The following is a 22,205-nucleotide window of genomic DNA, read 5'->3' as shown; positions in this document are numbered from 1 at the left end:
ACTAGAAGGTTTGGGAAGGGACCTACAGAAAGAACAATCAGGAAACCCTGACAAGGTGAATGTCACCAAGGCCAAGGTGAGAGGTTACCTGAGGCCTGAGCTGTGGCTCTCCCACAGCAGAACTCCAGCCCAGGAAGGGGCTCTTATGAAAAGTTGCTTATGGGCAGAAAGCCAGAAAGTAAGTTCTGGCTGAACAGTTCTTTCAGGTGAGACAGTGCAGAGTAAAATATATTCTCAGTGAAGAGTCCAATAGCAAGCCCCTAAACAGTTTAGCTGTGTGGGTATGGCAGGAAACCTCCAGAGAGTTGAGAGGCACTCAGGGGCTGAGCCTTCTATAACCTTACAGAAAGTGACACTTACCTCTCTACCCCAAACCATCTGTGCCATGCAGTAAACACTGGTGATCTCTCATTTTTCTTAAGCCAGGGAGAAAAACACAAACTCTAGGAAGTCAAGACTTGAAAAGCCCCTCATTGAGCTAAGCATTTCCTTTCATCAGTGCCTCACTATGTCTGAACTCAGTTCCCTGTGATCTTGAAGCTAGTTTGTTTATAACATTCTTGAAGCTGACTTCTTGTGGGGCTCCAGTGGGTAATGATAGCAAACATTAATCATCAGGCTTCTACATGGAACTTCACTAACTCCTGCAGGGAATTCAACTGCCCATCCTCTCCATAGTGTATAAATTCCTGAGTGTTACAGAAATACACCACAGAACTGGCTGGTTACTCTGCATCTATACTTTGGGGGAGTGCCTTTCTCACAACTCCTTATTCCACGGGCCAGTACAGTCTTGCAGCTAAATTACCAGCATTCAAAAATAATGCTGATTGTTTGGCAGGTAGACAGATTTTTTTAAATAGCAGCTGTCAGCTTAGAAAACTGACATCTTTTGGGCATTATCACATTAGCCTTTGCCACCCTTCACTACGATGCCTCAATTCTGAAACCACAACAATTTATTTATCATCTTTCATACAAAAGGTGATTATTTTTCCCTTAGTACTGGGGATTGAACCCAGGGCTCTGCACCTGCTGGGCAGAGAGGGAGAAGAGAAATGGAAATATGGTGGAAGGGGTGAATCTGTTCAAAGTACACAGTGTGTATATATAAAATATCACAATGAGACTGCCTCATATTACAAGTGTATGCTGATTCAAAAATCAAATAAATTGGGCTGGGAAAGTGGCTCAGCGGTAGAGCGCTTGCCTTGCATGCCTGGGTTCGATTCCTCAGCACCACATAAGCAAAAAAGAAAAAAGCTGAAAGTGGCGCTGTGGCTCAAGTGGTAGAGCGCTAGCCTTGAGCTGAAGAGCTGAGGGACAGCACCCAGGCCCAGAGTTCAGGCCCCACGACCGGACTAAGGCTGTGGAGTGTAAGAAGAAAGTGTCAATGTGCTTGAAAAGACACTATTTATATAAGCTGTCACCCTCAGGATTGTTTGGTTTCGGCAAAAGAAAGATTATAATGTGCCCAGGACAACTTGAATTTCTTACATACTGTAACAAACACAACACAAAACACACAAAGGGAAAAAAATCTATCAGTGAAAAGGTTACTGTCAAAAGGAGGCTTGATTACCAGTGAAACACCTACCAGAATTAGTAGCTAACCATTTTGATCCTTGCCTTTTCTCTTTCCAGGAATCACTGAAATGTTCCAAAAGTACAGTAGCCCCCACCATACGCATCTGAAAACACAGTCTACTTGTATATATCTCACTGAGAAGACCTGCCTCACCCCTTTGCCGGCACTGTGGGGTTCAGCACAGAAAAAGTGGGACATTTCCTTTCTTGGACTGTGCCAGAATAACTTTTTGTGCAGCACTCTATCCTCTTCCCACCATCAACAGAACAAATGCTATTTATTTTGGGTGAGGAAGTTGCCAGAAGATTCTGGCACATACTATCTCTTCCTCACTTTGTGTTCCCTTGCTCTTCAAGAATGCTGCAGCCACTAATATTCAACTGTTTTTTAAGATCATTAGGCAACAGTGCTCCAATGTAGCATGTTTTTATTTTATTTGCCCAATCAACATTCAAGTAAGGTAAATGGAGCGCGGATACATAGAGTTCATGCAGTAGTACCGGCCTGTTACTTCTGTTTATTTTTCTCCTTCCCTGTTTGGCTGCCATATGGCAGTTGAAACTTACTTAAATTCTTTCCCTCTAATTTTACTTAAATTCTTTCCCTCTAATTTCCCTCTGCAAATTGGCTTCAAGAAGCGCTGAAGACTTACCAGGAATATAAGATACATGCAATCAGCAGGAAAGTACCTAGCCCAGTCACCAAGTTTTCATCTCTATACAGGTCTTGACCAAAGTCAGGCACACAGATGGTAACATTCTTTCCATGTTCATCTAGAACTTATAAAGAAAATAACCACAATCAAATTTTGAAAGGACTAATGTAGTTCATAGCAGTGTTCATCTTGAAAAGATTCAGTAAACTGTACTGTGACCCCTTCGAATGCTGAACCCTTACTATTAGAAAAATCTACTCTACAGCACCAATCTACTCAGGCTAGATTTCTGCTGTTTCAAAGTACCATTCATTCACATCAGAATACAAGTGGAACAAGATCCCCAAATTCCAGTATAGTTTTCAAGTTCCGAGAGTCAACAGTCTTGTTCTTTTTCAGCACAATTTGAATTAGTGGTTAAAAACAAACAACAACAACCCCCTCCCCGAAAAGACAAAAAAAAAAAAAACCCTAAAGTTGGATTGATATTTCACTGGATTAAGCAGCATCTGAAAAGAGGCATTCAGTGGTGGTCCCCTGATCCACAGGTGCACTGCCATCAGTCAAGACCAATTCTGTAGCAGGGCAGCACCGTCCCACCCAGAGCCTCTAACCCAGAGGGGTAATTATACAAATAACACAGCAGTCAGAGCCTCTTTTAGTCTGTAATGTGGTAACCTCCTTAGGTGGTATGAATTTTAGAAAATAGGAGGCTACATATAAGTATTTCTGTAATATTACCATCAGTGGTAATTTACATTTTGTCTAACACCATGTCTTCAATTTTGATGATACAACCTAGGTCTAATTGCCAACTTGACCCCAAAATAAGGAACATAAACATAAAACAGAACAGTCTAGCAACCATTCTGCAAACATTCACATTCTGTTTGAAGTCAGACTAAAATTAACAGTATTCTCAGTGGAAATAGTAACTAAGATGCTGTGGTTTAAAAAAAAAAAAAATCACCAGGCGCCAGTGGCTCAATCCTGTAATCCTAAATCCTAACTGCTCAGGAGACTGAGATCTAGGATTGTGGTTAGGAGCCAGCCCAGGCAGGAAAGTCTGTAGGACTCTTACCTCCAATAAACTAATCAGAAAAAGCTGGAAGTGGGACTGTGGCTCAAGTAGAGTGGTACCCTTGAGCATCAAGAGGCTCAGGGACAGCACTCAGGTCCAGAGTTCAAGTCCTAGGACTGGCAAAAACAAAACAAAACAACAGCGACAAAAAACTATTCTCAGACTAATGAAAAACAGTTTTAGAAAAGAAACAAAACACAAGTAGTACCCCTGGAAATTAAAAGTGTTTATTTTTAAGTGACACTTGCTATTTTAAAAAAATACTGTAAGCTTAAACTCTATTAAGAACAGAGATTATTACATAAACAACCATAAGAGAAAACCTTACAGTTGGCGGGAGCACAGCTCAAGTGGTAGAGCACCTGCCTAGCAAGCTCAAGGCTGAATTCATACATCAGTAGTGACAAAAAGGCGGGAGGAGGCATAAAGAAACTAGATTTAAATAAACTTACAGAATCATAGTCAAGATGGAGATTTTCATTTAAAAAAAAATCCCAAATAGACTATACTTATCATAAGATCTCCAGTGATCCATTTCTAGTAAAATACCTTAGGAATTCTTTCCAAATAATCATGGCAACAATTCTGCAATAGTAGCAGCTATGTGTACACAGCATCTACTCTGTGCCAGGCACTGTCCTAAATTTGATTGATAAACATAGCTAGAAAAACATTTTCACTGAATTCTTAAAACCACTCTCTAAACCCAGGCTATAAACCCAGGCAGTCTGACTCCAAAGGTCACATTCCAAGCCTATGCTCTGTTGTCTCTGTAAATGAATGTCATTTAAGATGAGCAATATAAGATAGCCCACTAGCTGGGAGAGGATCTAATTCAAGCCCAACCTCCCTTATGTTCTTTCCATTCCTTTTATTACATCCAGAGAAATAACCTTCTGAAGGAAGGAAAATAACCAACTTAAAAAAGAAGCAAAAAACAAACAAACAAAAAACACTTTTCCTTTTTTTTGGCTGGTCCTGGGGCTTGAACTCAGGGCCTGGGCACTATTCCTGAGCTTTTTTTGCTTAAGGCCAGCGCTCTATTACTTGAGCCACAGCACCACTTCTGCCTTTTTCTGTTTATGTGGTACTGAGGAATCGATCCAGGGCTTTCTGCTAGGGGTAAGCCACATTCCCACCCCCCAAACCAACCCCCCCCCAAAAAAAAACTTTTTCATAACATTTTTTTTTTTCATGAAAAAAATCTAGACCTCCTTTTCTTGGGGGAGGGCGGGGGGAGTTGGTCATGGGGCCTGAACCCTGGGCCTGTCCCTCAGCTCTTCAGCTCAAGGCTAGCGCTGTACCACTTGAGCCACAGTGCCACTTCCAGCTTTTTCTGCTTATGTGGTGCTGAGGAATCAAACCCAGGGCCTCATGCATGCAAGGCAAACGCTCTACCACTGAGCCACCTTCCCAGCCCTCTTCATTCATTTTTGATGTATTAATCTGTGATATTCCAACAACACATTCCTCCATAAATAAAAAAAAAATCACTCTACCACTTATGACCTTCTTCCTGAGGTTCACTTACCTACTTCTGCAGGTTTGCTGGACAGAGCTGAGAAAGTGAGGTATGTGACATAGCAGCTTATAAGCCCGGACTGCAGCAGCCCAGAGTGTGGCTGCCCTGGGAAATAAGACAAATGGAAGACAATTTTACATTTCAGTGGTAAGAGGCACAAGCCTCAAAAACAGAGATTTGACTCTTTCCACCAGAATAAAACTCCTTAGTCTGAACACCCACCTTTAGTAGAGAAAAGGGCTGCCAAGTGAATTTTTCAAACAAAGCTAAACTTTAGGAGACGGATAAACACTGACCTAGATAATACTATTGTGGTAACACCAAATTCTTTGAAGTTCTCCACCGCCTTATCAAAACAATAGGTATACTTAAACACAATGCTCAGTCTCAGACGTACATGCAAGAGCTATTAAAAAATAACAAAAGCAAAAAAGAGCAGGAGGCATGGCTTACATGGTAGAGCAGCTGCCCAACAAGGGTAAGACTAGAATTTAAACCCCAGTACCATTAACAAAAAAATGAAGAAGAAGGAAAAAACACCTTTCTTATCTGTAAATGGACAAACCATTCAAGCATCCTGTGTAAGTAACAGAGCTGGTCCAGCCTAAAGCCTTGGGCTTGTTATTAATTGTGAGAAGAGCTTTAAAGTGACAACATTTAAATTAAGCTTAGTGCTTAGATCATGTAGAGTAATTAAAGAATTTGGTGACAAAGATGGAATTTTTAATCACCTGTTGCCATGAAAGGATTCAGTCTTTCATAATGATTCAATTTGTTTTAAAATTAGTTTTAAGTTATAACTATCATTAAGGTATAGGAACAGACCAATGTTACTCTTTGGCATGGGAATGAGATTTACTTCCTTAGCAACTAATGTTATTAAATACTTCCAAACATTATCTAATGTTATTAAATACTTCAAAACATTATACCTGTTCTTAAAAAGTAGAATTTAACCCAAGGGAGATTTTTAACTAAATGCCTATAACTTAAGAAAAAAAAAAGTTTTTGGCTTGAACTCAGGGCTTTCCTCATACTCTGGCTTGGTTTTTTGAATACTTCTCTACAACCTAAGCCATGCCTCCACTTTCCACTCTTTGCTGGTTAGTTAGAGATAAGAGTCTCCTGGATTTGCCTGCTTGGGCTGGCTTTGAACCAAGATTCTCAAAACTTAGCCTCCTGTGGTGCTTAGCTGTTTCAGGAAATTCTTAAATGACCAACTTAGAAGACTGGACAAATAATCATCTCAGTTTCAGTAATGGAAAATTAATTTGCTATTTATTATCTTTTGGGGGGATTAGAGGGTAGAGCTAGTCTTAGGGCTTGAACTCAGGGCTTGGGTGCTATCCCTAAGCTTTAGTGTTAAAGGCTTCCACTCTCTACTATTTTAAGCCACAGCTCCACTTCTGACCTTCTGGTAGTTAATTGGAGAGGAGTCTCATATGCTTTCCTGCCCAGGCTGGCTTTGAACCCTGATCCTCAGATCTCAGCCTCCTGAGTAGCTAGGATTACAGGCTTGAGCCACTGCTCCCCAATTATACCCCATCATTTTAAACCACTAATTTTAGAAGGTTTTCAAAGGGGCTATATATTTGTTGTCTTTCTACCTAGACATCTGAATTGTAGAGCACATTAGTGTTCTACCCAATACATGTTTCTTATAAGAAACATCAGACCAGAGACAAAGGCCCAAATACATACAGGCTCCAAGAGAGCACTGGCTCACAAATCAGAAGTCATTTATACATGACAATTCACACTGCCATTTTCTGAAGCACTTTCATTCCCTATTGTCCTTCCCTTTCTGGCTTTGAAAAACATGAGCAAGGTCATGTTCACCAGCTTCCCTGCAGAATAACCTGGATCTGATGAAAGTTAGCTCATGAGGTGAGAAGCCACCAGGTTAAAATTTCCTGTTTCCTGACTCTTAGACCATGCTGTCCTTGCTTTCTAGTTCACCCTTAAATAAAAAACGGTCCTAGAAATACCTTCTTCTATTGTCCTATCATCCAAGTTTTACCCTGAGATCACAGGCAAAACTCATAAACATTTGCACAACATAGACTTAAGTTAATTTCACCACATTTCACTGTCTACATCCTTTGTCTTGGCTTCATTAACTCTGGTCTTTCTATCTATGAGGCACACTTGGAATATAAAAAGAGATGGGAGTTTTAACTTTCCTAGGTGGGCCCACCCATAGGAGGCTAAAAAATGACTCAAAATTCCGAACAACCATTGGGTTTCACATTTACAACAACATTAAGAATAGAAGAATAAAAAAGCCTGCTTACGATTCTGGACACAAGGTGAGATGGCTACCATTGAAATGAGTAGGCACAGGCCTCCATGCACTCCCAGGAGAATTTTGTTGTCCATGCAACCATCTTTCTGGGTATAAAATACTGCCATCAAAATCAAACCTCCGGTGGCAACAGAGTACATGATGAGTGTCACCAGGGACAGGGAGGCGTACCACAGCTTGTTAGTGGCAGTGCCTGCAGTCCTGTTTCTCCACAAGCAGATGAGACAGAGGAAACAGAAGACAAGTCAGTGAAGACTCCATTTTTAACCATATTTCAATCCTTCAGGCATAGACTGATGCTATGAGGTCACCCACTACCCAGAAGACAATTTTAGCAATGATTATTCATGTTCCACTAGATCGAAACAGTTCTCATAAATATGTTTCTTGGCTCAGGCCTAGAATCTTTTCTAAACACTAGAAGAATTTCCTTTGACTCAAGTATGCTCATCAACTAAAATAAATACCCATGGGCTTTACCCTAGCTTCTCTATTCTGAATGTGAAACCCTGCAATAGGTATTGGCAGCATTATGGTATGAAGTCAAGGTGGCTCTTCTCTGGAGTTCCATTCTCTCTGAGGACAGAGCCTGGAGGTGCTACAGTCTCACTCCGAGTGCTGCCAATGGACTACCTTCTTTTTGTAGAAAAGCAAATAACTTGATTCAGAGCAAGTTTTCCCTCCTTGTACTGAAAGGGGGATCTGCAGTAGTGTTGCTTCTAAGTAATATGAAGAAATAGTGAAGAAGAAATGATACATACACACACCAAAAAGAAAGTGAAAAGGCCAGGTTCCAGTGGCTCACACCTATCAAGAAGCTTAGATCTGAGGATCATAATTCAAAGCCGGACCAGGCAGAAAAGTCCACGAGACTCACCTCCAATAACCAGTAAGAAGCTGAAAGTAGAGATGTGGCTCAAATATTAGAGCAAAAAAGCCAAACAAAATCTTGAAACCCTGAGTTCAAGCCCTAGTACTGGCACAAAAAACAAAACAATCCCCAAGACTCAAAACAAGACCAAAAACAAAGAAACAAACACCAAAACAGTGAATAAATCATGCAAAGAAAAATTATATTGATTTATGATGAATAAACAGAAGAGAGCAATGTACTTTTTAGTTTCTATAAATATTAATAAGGGAATGAGCAAGATACATAGTGGTTGAAATCTATGGAAATTGCTCAGAACAAAGAGTGTTTATAAATACTAAATGAAGAAGACAGAACAAAAGAATGGACTGAATCATTGTCATCTGCCTCATGATTCAATTGCTCTCTGTAACGACATTCTTCCAAATCTTCAGAGAAAGCAACTTGTTTAATGTTTTCACAAAACTGGAAAGCATTCAAGCAACCCAACTGAAATGTTTTAATGATGGAAAAGTTACTGCTGCCAGAGACAAAGGAAAACAGGGAGGAAAGGCCAAAATGATAATGACCATCATATTCCTGAAACCAAGCCAGGCACATCAATGACCACATAATTATCTAATGTAAAAGGAACACAAAGGAAATGAGAGAAAAATGAAACCCAAAAAGAGTGAGACAAGAGGATCTAAGAGCCCAATAACAACAGATGACAAGGATACAGAGTGGATTATACATTAAAAGGTGGACATTGCTGGCTAGTGGGGAAGAGGGGGTCCATCCTACTTTTTCTCATTTTTTCCGTTACATTATTAGTCCACAAAGGACTAACTTTGACATTTATATTGTCAAAGTTAAATTTTTGACCCTAACCTCTTCCTTGAACTAGAGGGTCATATTTCTCAATGACTCTACTTGGAGGTCTTACTGTATCCAAAGCTTAGCTGCAGGCTGACTTCTCTATGCTCACACCTCTCTCCCAACCTCAGAGAACACTTCTACTCTTGCCGTTATTAGCAGAAAGACATGGAAACAAAAACAAAACAGAAAAAAACAAGAGCTGCAGTTGCTCTGTAGTTTCCCCTCCCCTCTGTACTTTCTCTCTACTTGATTCACCTTTGGATTATACCAGGATGTAACCACTGCTGCTAGCTAGGTCCAAACCACTCCTCTTTGAGTTGATCACCTCAAACTGGCCTCCTTACTTGTACCTGTGGCTCACTTTTATCTATCCTTAACTTTAAAATAGATAATCTATTATATTTTTATTCTCCTTCAATACCTTTATGTTCCCCAAATATCTCACTAAAAAAAAAAAAAAAAACAAAGATTTAAGGAATGGACATGTCTCTCAGAGGTACAGTACTTGGTCATTATTGCAAGGTCTTGGATTCTATCCTGAACACACATAAAAATAAGTAAATGAGAATAAAAACCAAAGCCTTTACATTGGTTCAGAGATACCTCTAATGTCATCTTCTCCACTCTTCCTATACCATGAAGCCTTAGCCACAAATACCCCTTTGCTCCTTAAATGAGCTCAGTAAGTTTAATGCCAGCTTGAAGTGTTCTTTTGAGGAGTCCTGCTTGAAGCTCTCTTCTGAAAGAGGGAACCAGCTCCCCTGAACTCTCTTAGTCTTTAGTTTTCACAGAAGAGCCTACTGCGTATTTGCTTTATTCCATGTTGAGTATCTCTTTCCCACCAGGAGAATGTCCTGCTCGACAGTGCAGGCCATGGTCATGGGCTGTGCCACCAGAAAATGACAAGTGCTCATTGAATACTAAGGCCAAGATTGTCATCTGTTAAAAAATAACTTTAGGCAACAACATTAACAGTGGCTGCTGCTCCCATGTTTCAATATTTACTCTCTGGATGGAATTTTATTTTTGGAAACAGACCAAATAATACTATGACTGATTTATCTTTATTGTTTCCATGTCTATCACATTGGCATATGTATTCCAGAATGCTGACTGACTAAATGCTAAGTGAAATACAATGGAAAAGAGAAAGGCACAGACAACAGGGCAGAGGCTATGGACCCAGGAACAATAGGTACCAGGCTAGGAATGTTCTCTAAGCTCAAGGTTAGGGTTAGTATCAGAATTAAACTAAACCCAACAAAGTGAATTTAAAATCTGGTATGTTCTGAAAGTGAGATTCTATTCAAAACACCTGAACATACTAGTTTTGTTGTTATTTTAGTTTTTATATTGACAATTCAACTCGAAAAATTTGACTTAGAAAACCAAAAATCAACACATTTTTAAAAAACAAAACCATCTAGCCTAAATCAACCACATCATTCTACAAAATGATTGAGGTAAAAGAGGCCAAGGCCAATAGGTCCCAAAGTCAAATGGCAAGAGGAGAAGTGGCATCAGAATCTACCCTGTCCTGGATTCCAGGGCCAATGGCATCTATATCCTACCACTTTGGGGATCTTCTCTTCCATATATCACAGAAAGAAAGGGAAGTAAAGAAGGGAGGGAGGGAGGGAGGGAAGAGAGGCAAGAGAGAGAGAGAAGAGAGAGAAGAGGGAGAAGGGGAAGGGGAAGGGGAAGGGGAAGAGGAAGGGAGGAAGGAAAACTTAGAAAAAGTATCATCAGCAAGTTTTTCAAAACAATGAACTTATTTTCTAGATTAGCCCTATAAGCAAAAAAAAAAAAAAAAAACAAAACAAAAATATAGCAAAGAGGCAGGCACTGGTGGCTCATGCCTGTAATACTAGCTGATATCTATAGGTCACAGTTAGAATCCAGCCTAAGCAGAAAAGTCTGAGATGCTTATCTCCAATTAACCACTAAAAAGCCAGAAATGGCAAAATGGTTCAAATGGTGGAGCACTAGTCTTGAGCAAAAAAACTAAGGGACAATGCCAAGGTCCTGAGTTTAAGTAGGTGAGTAAATAAATAAGTAGACTAAAGTTGAAAAGGCTTCAAAGAAAATGACAATATTATGAATGTCATAGCTAATTCCTAATTTTATGCAGACCAACTAACTATACATAGGTTGATAAAAAAGGGTTTTGTAGAGTTTTCGGTCTTAAAGTCTGAACAATCACAACATTATTTGTTGCAAAGTTCAGAAGCCATTCTGAGTGGTTTTTAAAGCAACCAAATTCTTCCAAAATACCTTTTAAAACTAGGCACTGATACTTTGCTCCAGAAATTGGCTTCAAAATTAATCAAAGCATTACAGTCAGAGTACAGATCCTGCTATTTAATGGGTAAATCAGGAACTCAGTATCTAAGGTGTTAATATTTTACCATGAAGTTGACTACTTGAAGTATATCTGTGAAAATTTTAGGATGACATACTTATTTTGTCTAATACAAAACACACAGTGAAACTTCATACATTAAGAAATACTGAGGCCCAGCACATTGGTTCATGGTTGTAATCCCAACTACTTGGGATGCTAAGGATTTTGGTTCAGGGTCACCATAAGCAAAACGTTCATGAGACCTTATGCTATTCAATAAAAAGCTAAGTATGGTGGTGCTCATTTGTCATCCTAGCTCTGGGTGAAGCATAAATAGAAGAATTATAGTCCAGACCATCTCAGGTATAAAATTTAAGATCTGATGGGGAGGGGGGGTAGTAAAAACAGCTGGAGGTAGGGTTCCAGTGATAGAATAGAATACTCAGAACACCTTGGCACAAGGCCCTGAGTTCAAACCCCAGAACCAACAAATAAACAAAAGAAAAGGCTTATTTTGTACCAGATTAATTATTTTAAAAGCATAGAAACTAAGACAGCAATTCAGTGCTTTGTCCAGAGTCAACTTAAGACTTGGATCTCCAAGGGCTAGAAGTTGGTCTGGTTGTCATTTCATCAATGCAGTTTAGCAAGGAAAAAGTAGCTATTAATAGTTGGGCATTTCCTACTCAGCCTGGGATGGGAATTCTATTTTCAAGACATTTAGAAAAAGTCAAACATTTTAAAAGACAAGATTGGCTTTCTAAGGCAGAACAACACATCTTCCTAATAAAGAACATTTCCCTTCTTGGGAAGTTACAAGAAACAAAATTTATAAAAAGTACTGTATCTCATGTTGTTTGTAGAAGATAAGTCCTCAGCTACAAAATATTTTTAGGTTTTTTTTTGTTGTTGTTTGCTTGGTTTTTTTGTTTTTTTTTTTTTTTTTTTTTTTTTGTTTTTTGCTTTTTAATCTCCTGAGGGGTTGGGAGCCTACATGTAACCTAACCAAGTTCAAGCTACCCCAAAAACCAGAGACAGGACTGGCCGGGACCAGCAATGGTTTATAACATTGGCTGAGGCAAAGGCGAAATTAGAGAGCTCAGGGGAAAAGAATATCAAGAAGTGGAAAGAAAGTAAATGCAGTATGAAAAGGCAAAAAATGACAGAAAATCAGTAGTAGAGAAATAAGTGGACAAGGTATAAAGGGAAAGTAATGTACCAATTGTCTTTGGTATAGATGGCTAATCTCTAATAAGGAATTCAGAGTTGTTTTCACCAACAGTAGGCAATTTCTATGAATCAGTCAGTGAGTTTTCCTGGAAGTGTCCCATAAATGCACACACCAGTTCTTGTTCCATTTATGTGCAAACTCCACAATCAGGAGGAGCTGGATCCCTATGAAGATGAAACTTCCGATGGCTCCCACGTAGCGCCAAGCTGCAACAGAAGATCATCCAAGAGGCCATGAAATGAAGCTTCCAAAAATTTCAAAAGGATGTATTCATTTTTACTGAATAGTTATTATATGTGTAATACATTCAGTTCCCATAAAACAATACACAGTAGGAATATAATACTCACTTTCTAGTTAAAAACTGAGAGTCTCTGTGAGTTGACACAGCCTCATACTCAATAATAAGGGCAGTTGGGATTTGAACACAGGGAGGCTGATGCTGGAAAATGCAAGCTTAGCTGCCATGCTAAAAGACCAGGTGTAGTAATTCCAAAAATCCACAATGGCCCACACACATGGCCAGAAAAATCAAGGGTTTAAATCTTACTAAGCAGTCATCAATGTTTAGTGAGGAAATGAGGTGGGGCTTGGACTTTTAGTTCTGTTACAAAGAAGCTACAGCCCTGGATGAACAATATCCTGAGGGCTACAGGTGTCTAAAAAAAAACCACAAAGTGAAGCTGAAGACTTCTAAGTCTCTTCTCATTCTAAATAAACTACCCTAAATACACATAAAAGGACTTTAGTGGAGAATAGCAAAAATTAATAGTAATAGGTAAAAGTAAGACTTGACAGAACATAATTGTTTCTCTTTCCTTTTTTGGAGGGGAAGGCAGGACTTTATTATCTCAGACTAATCTAAAAATTATCTTCTTGCTTTCCTGAGTGTGAGGATTACAGGTATGCAACCATCATGTCTGTCTTGAATAAAATATTCTTAAGAAGTATATGAGAATATAATCAACATTACATAGAGACATTATATGCATGTAATGAAAAAACAATGAAACCTACTACTTTGTGCAGTTAATATATGCTAATAAAAATAAAATAAATTTTAAAATAAGCTTATTGAAAAGCTAGTATCATCCTAAAATTTTAGCTGGACCCTCATATGTAACCATCTGAGGGAATACGGCTGCTCCTTATCATTTGGCAGTGGGTTTTCACTATTTTAATTAGGAAAGTTAAGTCCTTTGGTGTTGAACAGAACATTGTTAAATACTGAAATCAGGTTCCCCTCTTTCCTGAGATCAAAGGAATAAGGAGGCCCTGTTTTAGCTATGACAAAAGTCTTCATATTAAATGAACCTTATGAGTTCTAGCAGAAAGGAATAAAATTTAATGTTATAGAGCTTCACATAATGAAAATTTTGAGCCAGGCACCAGTGGCTCATGCCTGTAATCCTAGCAACTCAGGAGGCTGAGATCTGAGGATCATAGTTCAAAGCCAGCCCAGGCAGGCAGGAAAGGGTATGAGACTCTTATCTCCAATAAAACCACCAGAAAACTGGAAGTGGTGCTGTGGCTCAAGTGGTAGAGCACTCACGTTGAGCTGAAGAGCTCAGGAATAGCACTCAGGTCCAGTGTTCAAGTCCCATGACAAAAACAACAATAACAACAACAAAGAAAGTTTTGCTAAAAAGAACAAACAAACAAACAAACAAAAAAAAAACCTATGGTTTCCTGTTCAGAAAGAACCAGGTCTCTCCTTGACTAGTTCTCAAGCACATTTTTAAAGTTCATTTTCCCTTCAGGCCAATAACATTAAAATTATCATTTCAATTCTTCAGCTAATAAGAGTAACTGAAGGACCTTTCACAGGTTGCCTGGGCTAAGGGAGAGTAAAGAGAGGAGTATACGCAAGTAAATGGGAGGATTCTTTTAAGCCACCGAAAGTAATTAACAATATCAAAGTCTCCCAGCTACAGCTCTGAACAATTACACAAGATGGATAAAACAAAATAAACAAGTATCTCTAAATACCCCATGTATATTTACCATTCAGAAAGGTCTCCTGATCTGGAATGAAGAATGCTCCTGAGCACATGGCCCCCAGAAGCAGAAGCTTAAAGAACCAAAAGCTGAGAAAGAAAGAAGAGAGAGAGAAAAAAAGAGGAAATGTATTCAAATGATATTCATATAAGAACAAAAAAAAGCTTAGACGGTGGCATGTCAACCCATGATTCTGCCATTGCTAGTGTGCTCTCCAAATGGAGGGGAATGCCTTTTCCCACAATTAGGCACACTTACTTTGACCTCTAATTACACAAAACTCCAGTTTACTGCAGAGGTGAAAATGACCCAAAGGGAGATGGGGTGAGGAAAGGGGGTGGTACCAGGAAGATCTTGGTGCAAGAAATAAATACTTGGTCTCTAACAGATTTTTCCTTATGGTACCAGGTGTTACAATAGCACTATAGGTCATAAGCCAAATAAGCATGCTTCTTAGGCCCAACTCCACCTTTCCCTAAATCAGTAAGAACAATTTTAACTGGAGGAGGAGCAGTTGAGATTTGATGAGTGGAATGTAATGGAGAAGACAATCTCCATGAAACAGAACAGATAACTTACCCATTGTGAATATGGGCTCTGCAGCCTTTGCTGGTGTTGATTTTCAGGGTGATTAGGCAGAAGACAAAGAAGAAACAAGCCATTCCAAAACAAACTCTATACACGGCAGAATACCCCACCAGCTTCTCACAAGTGTCACCAGCTTTGATGCCTTTACAAAAATCTTCAAAGAAAGGAATCTATGGAAAAATAAAGTTGAAGGGGTGTCTGTTATAACTGGATTAGAGACCGACCAACTGTTACGAGTCTTCATTCAGCCTGAAGTCAGAATCTACCATGGAAACTCACTGTGTGCACAATGAAACAGACCGAGATGAAAATCTATCTTCTAAAGACCTTTTCTTAATCTTTCTCTCAATCTGATCTTAAATTGTTATTATAAAGATGATGTACAGAGGGATTACAGTTACGAAAGTCAGTTATAGAAGACAATGTTGCCCTTTCCCTCATTCTCTCCCATTTCCCCCCTCTCAATCTTTAAACATACGTGTAATATAAGTACATATATATATACACACACACATACATACACATACATATATATTCACATAGTACTACATATAGTAGATATACTACAAATGATTTTTTAAAATAAAAAAGATGTGGGCTGAGAAGTAGGGTATTTGTCTACCAGGTATGAGTTTCTGGATTGGATCCTAAGTACAGACAGAGAACATGGTGGAGGAGGAATGGATAGAATATCTTATACAATTTCAACTAAACTTGTGGAATTTGCTCCCTCCAGTGATATCTGAAGTTGCCAGTGTGAATATCCAATTTAAAGGCTGAAAACTAGAATCTTTCTTGGATGTACATCAGCATTGCTAGTGGAACACGATAGTACCAGGATGGGGAATTTTGACCTACATATTTTGCAGATGGCAGAATAAGTTGATTAATGAAAACAATGAAATAGGAGCAGGGGCTTTAAAAGAAGAAGGAAATAAGGAAGGAGCACAAAATTTTAGCATCCTGGCCTTATAGGAAACAGAAAGGAGAATCACCAATCCGAAAGTCCTCTTTAAGGACTCCTATTCTCCTTATTTAACCCAAGGCTAATCTCTGTAATAAGGAAAATGACTCAAGACTTCTTTAATGAAAAAATTTTAAATTTATTTTTATTATTATTAATTTGTATTCAGTGCTAGGGTTCAAACCTAAGACTAGGCATGCTAGGCAAGTACTCTACCACTGAGCTCTATCCCTAGGATCCTATCATCTTTAAAACTGGGTGACTGGGGGGGAATGTGGCCCAGTGCCTAGCATGCATGAAGCCCTGGGTTTGTTCCCTCCATACCACATAAACAGGAAAGGCTGGAAGTGGCACTGTGGCTCAAGTGGTAGAGCAAATGAAGCTCAGGGAGAGTGCCCAGGCCCTGAGTTCCAGCCCTAGGACTGGCAAAAATAAAAACAAACAAAACTGGGTGCCATCCCATAGAGAAGTTTTGATTTCTGTGAACCCAGATCAATTGTTTGTGTTGAGCAATAAGCCTTTGGCAGATAAGGTATGGTACTGATGGACTCCAGCCAGTAGGTTAGTTTTGATAGTCAGGGTCCAGAGAAGTGAATGATCAGTTTCTACAGTAACAACATCAGACCTATCACAAGTGTTAGAAGTGATCCAAAGCTCAGCTCAGCATTTGCGAGGTTCTATTTTGACCCTACTTTAGACCCACTGTAGTAAAACAGTCTTGCAAGGCTGTCCAACAGAACACACCAGCTACCTTCCATCCCAGTGTCCACATGCAACCTGTGCTTTCCTGGTTGGAGAAGATAGATAAGAGATTCCCCTTGGATTATTATAGCTGCCAAAGGAGTGATGTGTCTTGGAACAGGGTATTCATAGATGCCATGATCTGGTCAAAATGCTGTTTTTGGGTAAATCATATGGGAAGTCATCAAAAACAGTCTGGCAGCTATCAAAAGGAGACTAGATAAATGCAAACAATGGCGCAAAAACTCTCAAGGATGGTATGAAAGCTTATTCAGCTGGTCCCCAAGGATGATATCCTTAATATCAGCAAAAGCAGGACCCCTGGTCCTACTATTACTAATGTTGCTTTTGGCGCCCCTCCCCCCCTATTATAAATGCCTTAATGTCATTTGTACAAAAGAAAATTGGAGCAGTAAAAATGTTAGTCCTACAGGCTCAATATAACCCCCTACAACAGGAGGACATAATTGGCTAAAGAGTCAAGGAACTGACTCAGTTTCAAAGATAAGGGGGGAATGTCAGGACCAGTTTAGCCAAAGTAACTCCATTTTGTATAAGCAGCCATCTAGTTTGTAAAGTATAAGCACGAGCTGACCTTGCCTGCATCTGCTGTTTGTGTAGTAAGGGCAAGCTGACCCTGTCTATAAGAGAAAAAAAGAAAGAAAAACAATTTTCAAAAAATGGCCAGCTCCCAGAGACGAAGCCAAAAAGCAAGGTTGAGACAGACCAGGTGGAGGCATTCAATCAGTAAAAAACACATATGTAACCCTCCTGTTTTAACCAATAAGAGTTAATGATTAGTTAGTTTATGATTTGTGGTTTTGCCCTATAAAAGATAGCCTATAAGACTGGGAGGGGTCGCTCTCTCCATAGAGACGGCCCTGACCTGTCAGTTTAATTCTTGCTGCTTGGAGCAAAATAAAAGCTTTGCTTATCTTTTGCTTTGTGTCAGCCTCGGTCCTTGATCACAAACCTTATCACTCTACTCTAATATATTCACCTTGGCACCCTGTCCATCACCAGTAGCCCATTTTTCATCTTATCTTCTTCTTCCCCCTTCGTACTCCCAACCCTGCTCTCCTTTTTTCCCCTACACATCAGCTTCTGTGCCACCATTCCCAGGATACCCCTCCCTTGATTGCTCCAGTCCATCTCTGTCTGCGCCCAGACAGGCTCATCAAAGGGCAATCATGTGGCACTGCACACTTCATCCACATTAAAAGAAGGCAAATAACACCTTTCTCCTAATACTAATCAAGCATCTTTTATGCTTTGTAGGTGACCTAGCACCATTTAGCTTTCACATAGTGAGTGGTAAGTATTTTTAGGCAAAGAAAAAACAAACCTCCAAGTTGAGCAAGCCAAAAGGATTTTTAGCAAGAGGAATTTGTTCTGATTAAATATTTGCTGTTCCAAACTCCAACTCAGTTTTGAAGAAAGAAAACATACATCAGAGACAGATTCTACACACAAGGGTGTTGCCTCTTAAGTCTAGTCTGGGCATGTGAGGACATGGAGGGTTAGCCAGGCTCAAACACTGAGTCTATGTGGTTTCTGCTCAGCCTCTGAAAACTATTTTTTCTCCCATCCTTCACAGTATCCAACTCTAAGCCACAAACCAAGTAAGAATAATAGTTCACGTGGACTTCCAATCCTGACTTCATTGCTCACTTGGGTAAGTCCTATCTCCCCCTTGTCTCAATTTCCCCATCTATAAAACGAAGTGATCTCATAGAGTTTCAATAAGAATGATATCAGATAAACCTTGTGACATGCTTACCCCAATTTCCAAAACTCACAGTAATCATTAAGCTTATTTCCTTAATTCTAAAGCATTATTCAATAAGTAAAAAGAACTTTCAGGGGATGGAGTCAGACTCATTGCCTAAATCACTGACTTATGGCTGCACTTCAGTCTAAATCTGGGAGGTAACCAAGCATCTTAGAACTCATTAGATGCCCTAGTCACTTTACCAACCAATTCCTACAAATTAACTTCAAATAAGGCAAATCCTTCTGTGGTACTCTTCGAGAAGAAATGAGTTCTAGCTGTGCGCCAGTAGCTCATGCTTGTAATCTTAGCTACTCAGGAAGCAGATATTTGAGGATCTCAGTTCAAAGCCAACCCAGGCAGTAAAGTCCATGAGACTCTTATCTCCAATTAACCACCAGAAAACAGGAAGTGGTGCTATGGCTCAAGTGGTAGAGCACTAGCCTTGAACTGAAGAGCTAAGGGACAATGCCGAGGCCCAGGGTTAAAGTCCCATGACCGACAAAAAAAAAAAAAAAAGAAAGAAAGAAAGGAGTTCCAGCCACATGTGGTAGTATAGGCTTGTAGTATCAGTACTTGAGAGAATTCAAGGCCAGCCTAGGCTATGTTAAGATCCCGTCTCAAAATACCAAGGGCTGTACTCACCTAGTACATGCTAGACCTGGGATTTAATCTCAAATACTGAAAAATAAATAAATAAATAAAGGAAAAATAGGAAGAGGAGAAAAATTGAGTCTCAATTCCCTCCTCCATAACAGAATTTAAAAAAACAAAAACAAAACACAAAAACAATATGCTTTTACTAATATAGTCACTTCGTGAAACATTTCCAATCATGAACATAAGTATTAAGCTCAAGGAGAAGGAAGCTAGGAAGCTCTACGTGATACATGACTCTGCTAACAAAGGAGAGATGCTAGCAATGACCGTCTCCCTCCCTGCCCCCAATAACTTCATTTGGGAGCAAACACACATCAAGAAATAGTAAGGGGACAACTAAAGAAAGGCCTTTTGGTCTAATTGGCCAGAGGACCAGATGTTGCCCACTTGGAAAATGTACAGCTGTGAGTGGCATTTACAGAAATGGCAAGGAAGATGATTGGGGTTCTGGGATATCCTGATTTGAGAGATGAAAACATGATACAAGTAAAACAAATTAGTTTTACATTTCTAGAGCAGGGAATGAAACCAAGTTGCTGAGAATGCTTTGGGCAGCTCAGCATGAGCAATAAATGAAACTCACAGAAACTAGAAGAACGAGATTTGCAAATTATTTAATCATCTCTTACTTCAAAAGAATCTCTGGTAAGCCACTCCCAGTCTCCTTTCTGATATTCTACTAGTTCCCAAATTCCCCAAGGTAGTGTTTTCTCTGTCATTCTAGGCCCTCTGATAGCGATGTTCACTTAATAGTGAATAAGAGCTGTGACATGGGAAAAAAATGAGTCAGCCTCCACCATTCCCTGGATAGAATGAACATGCAGGTCCAGTTCCCAGCGAGTGAGCATCCTTGAAGCCTTTTGTGGGACCTGAAAGTTATTTTAAAATGATAACAACAAGTACTCACATCCCTCTTGCTTAGGTACCTGGACATTTCCCTTTAAGGAGAAAAGTCTATCATGTATCCATAAAAAGAAGCCATGCACTAGTGGCTCACGCCTGTAATCCTAGCTACTCAGGAGGCTGAAAGCTGAGGATCATAGTTCAAAGCCAGCCATGGCAGGAAAGCCCCTGTAAGATACTTACCTCCAATTAACCAGCAAAAAGCCAAAAGTGGAACTGTGGCTCAAATGGTAGAGCACTAACCTCAAATGGAAAAAGCTAAGGGACCTTGCCCAGGTCCTAATCACTGGCACACATATGAGCATGCATACATAAGCATGATTTTACCTGACCTTGCCACCATTCAAACCAGGCATTTCTTATCCCCAAACAATAAGTATTCAGAACATCAAAAGCATGCAACGATAGACACTAGAGTTCACAGCTTTTCTATTTGTGTTTGTCATGGCTAAACACTTAGAAAACAACTGGAATGTAAATGTACTTTCAGTCCAAATGTTATCATGGGAGAGAGCCATTATAATGGGAAGAAGGGCTCTTCCAATGGAACAGGATAGATTCAGTAAAGTTTACCTTCCATTGAGAGAACTGTATAAAACTAAAGGCTGACCATATATGCAAATCATATCATATCATACCAGATTTTGAAAGAGAATCAGGAAAGAATTCCAGTGGAAAAAGTATGTAGCTCATGAATGAAGCAATAGCAATGAGAATGGGGACAATGTGGTGGACCCTCTTACTAGATGCAACTCATTCTGAAAATAAAGATAAATTAGGAGGTGTACCCAAGATTAGGAATCCTGTTTCAAGGCTGGAGGGGCAAATTTATGAGGGAATGACAGCATTTAGGGAGCAGGAAGTGGCAATAATTCATCTGGCAGACTATATTAAGAAAACTGAGCTACAGATAAGGATTTGAGAATAGCTATCAAAGATCCAGAAAAGGCAACCAGTGGGGAAGATCTGCTCTCCCAAGAGCAATGCATAAGCCAGGAGGAAGACAGTGGTAAGTCAGCCCCAAGCATGGGAAATGCAAACACTCAGGGACTGCTAACAGCCTAAGTGAAAAAATAAAACACTTAGCTAACTAAATCAGCTAACTTTCTTCTTAAGTGTGTAAAACTAGAGTACAGTAGTGACATATTATATTCAAATGCAACTACATATGTGAATGTCTCTGTATAATTTTGAAAAAAATACAGTAAAATTGAGTTTGCATTGTATTCTTCATTCCCTACTATACCTACATGATACAGATATATATATATATATATATATATATAAATATACATATATACATTACAGCACAATGTGTGAATGTCTACTCATTCCCATCTACTACCGACAGGTATTGTTTGAGGGATGGGGGATACAAGCAATAAATAGTTAAAATTTATGCTAAGATGTGGAAGACATAGCTCAGTAATAAGAGCGCTTGCTTAGCATGCACAAGGCACTGGGCTAACCCTAGCACCACAAAATAAATGAATAAATGAATGAATGATCTATACTAACAAGGAGTTAACTTCCAAGCCGAATGCTACATAAAGATGTATATACTGTGGCTATTTCAAGTATTTTCATGGTTAGTTTGAACTATTAATTATTTTATCATAATTTCATCAAAAGAATCTGCTATGTCTGTAGCAGATTCAAACACCTACAACTTTGAGAGTCTGGGAGTCCGACTAGGAACCAGCACAAGGCAAATAATTAGGTTTCTGGCCCCAGCATTCCTTCTCTCATTTTATGTCAGCACCACCACATCCTCATCCTCACTATGTTTTCTACTTTTTCTGTGTGTTGGTCCTAGGGCTTGAACTTAGACCCTGAGTCGTCCCTGAGTTTTTTTACTCAAGGCTCTACCACTTGAGCTATATCTCTACTTCCAGCTTTTTGTTAGTAAATTGGAGATAAGAGTCTCACAGATTCTGCTACCCAGGCTGGTTTCTAACTAAAATCCTAATTTCTCAGCCTCTTGAGTAGTTTAGGATTATAAGTGCAGGCCACCAACACCCAACTATTACTACTTCTTGATCACCAAAATGCTTGCTTTGGATTCATAAAAAAGTACAAATGAATTTTACTTGTAAATTACTCTCCATTTATTGCAAAATACCAC

At 39.4% G+C, this 22,205-nt stretch overlaps 1 protein-coding gene across 1 annotated transcript in view; it reads right to left on the bottom strand.

Moving 5' to 3' along the window:
* Nucleotides 1-22,205, bottom strand: part of LOC138832927 (serine incorporator 5-like) — a 101,758-nt gene that overhangs the window by 15,643 nt on the left and 63,910 nt on the right. Inside the window, exons 3-8 of the mRNA XM_070031188.1 lie at nt 15,033-15,211; nt 14,460-14,542; nt 12,568-12,661; nt 7,141-7,352; nt 4,856-4,951; nt 2,241-2,367 (exon numbers count right to left, since the gene is read on the bottom strand). Of these exons, the coding sequence (XP_069887289.1) occupies nt 2,241-2,367; nt 4,856-4,951; nt 7,141-7,352; nt 12,568-12,661; nt 14,460-14,542; nt 15,033-15,211 (791 nt within the window). The remainder of the gene's footprint in view (nt 1-2,240; nt 2,368-4,855; nt 4,952-7,140; nt 7,353-12,567; nt 12,662-14,459; nt 14,543-15,032; nt 15,212-22,205) is intronic.

Source organism: Dipodomys merriami, unplaced genomic scaffold (assembly GCF_024711535.1).
Source record: "Dipodomys merriami isolate MVZ:Mamm:240054 unplaced genomic scaffold, mDipMer1.0.p SCAF_20, whole genome shotgun sequence".
Taxonomy (NCBI): Eukaryota; Metazoa; Chordata; class Mammalia; order Rodentia; family Heteromyidae; genus Dipodomys; species Dipodomys merriami.
The sequence above is the reverse complement of the archived record's forward strand: the minus strand, read 5'-3'. Positions and strand labels throughout refer to the sequence as shown.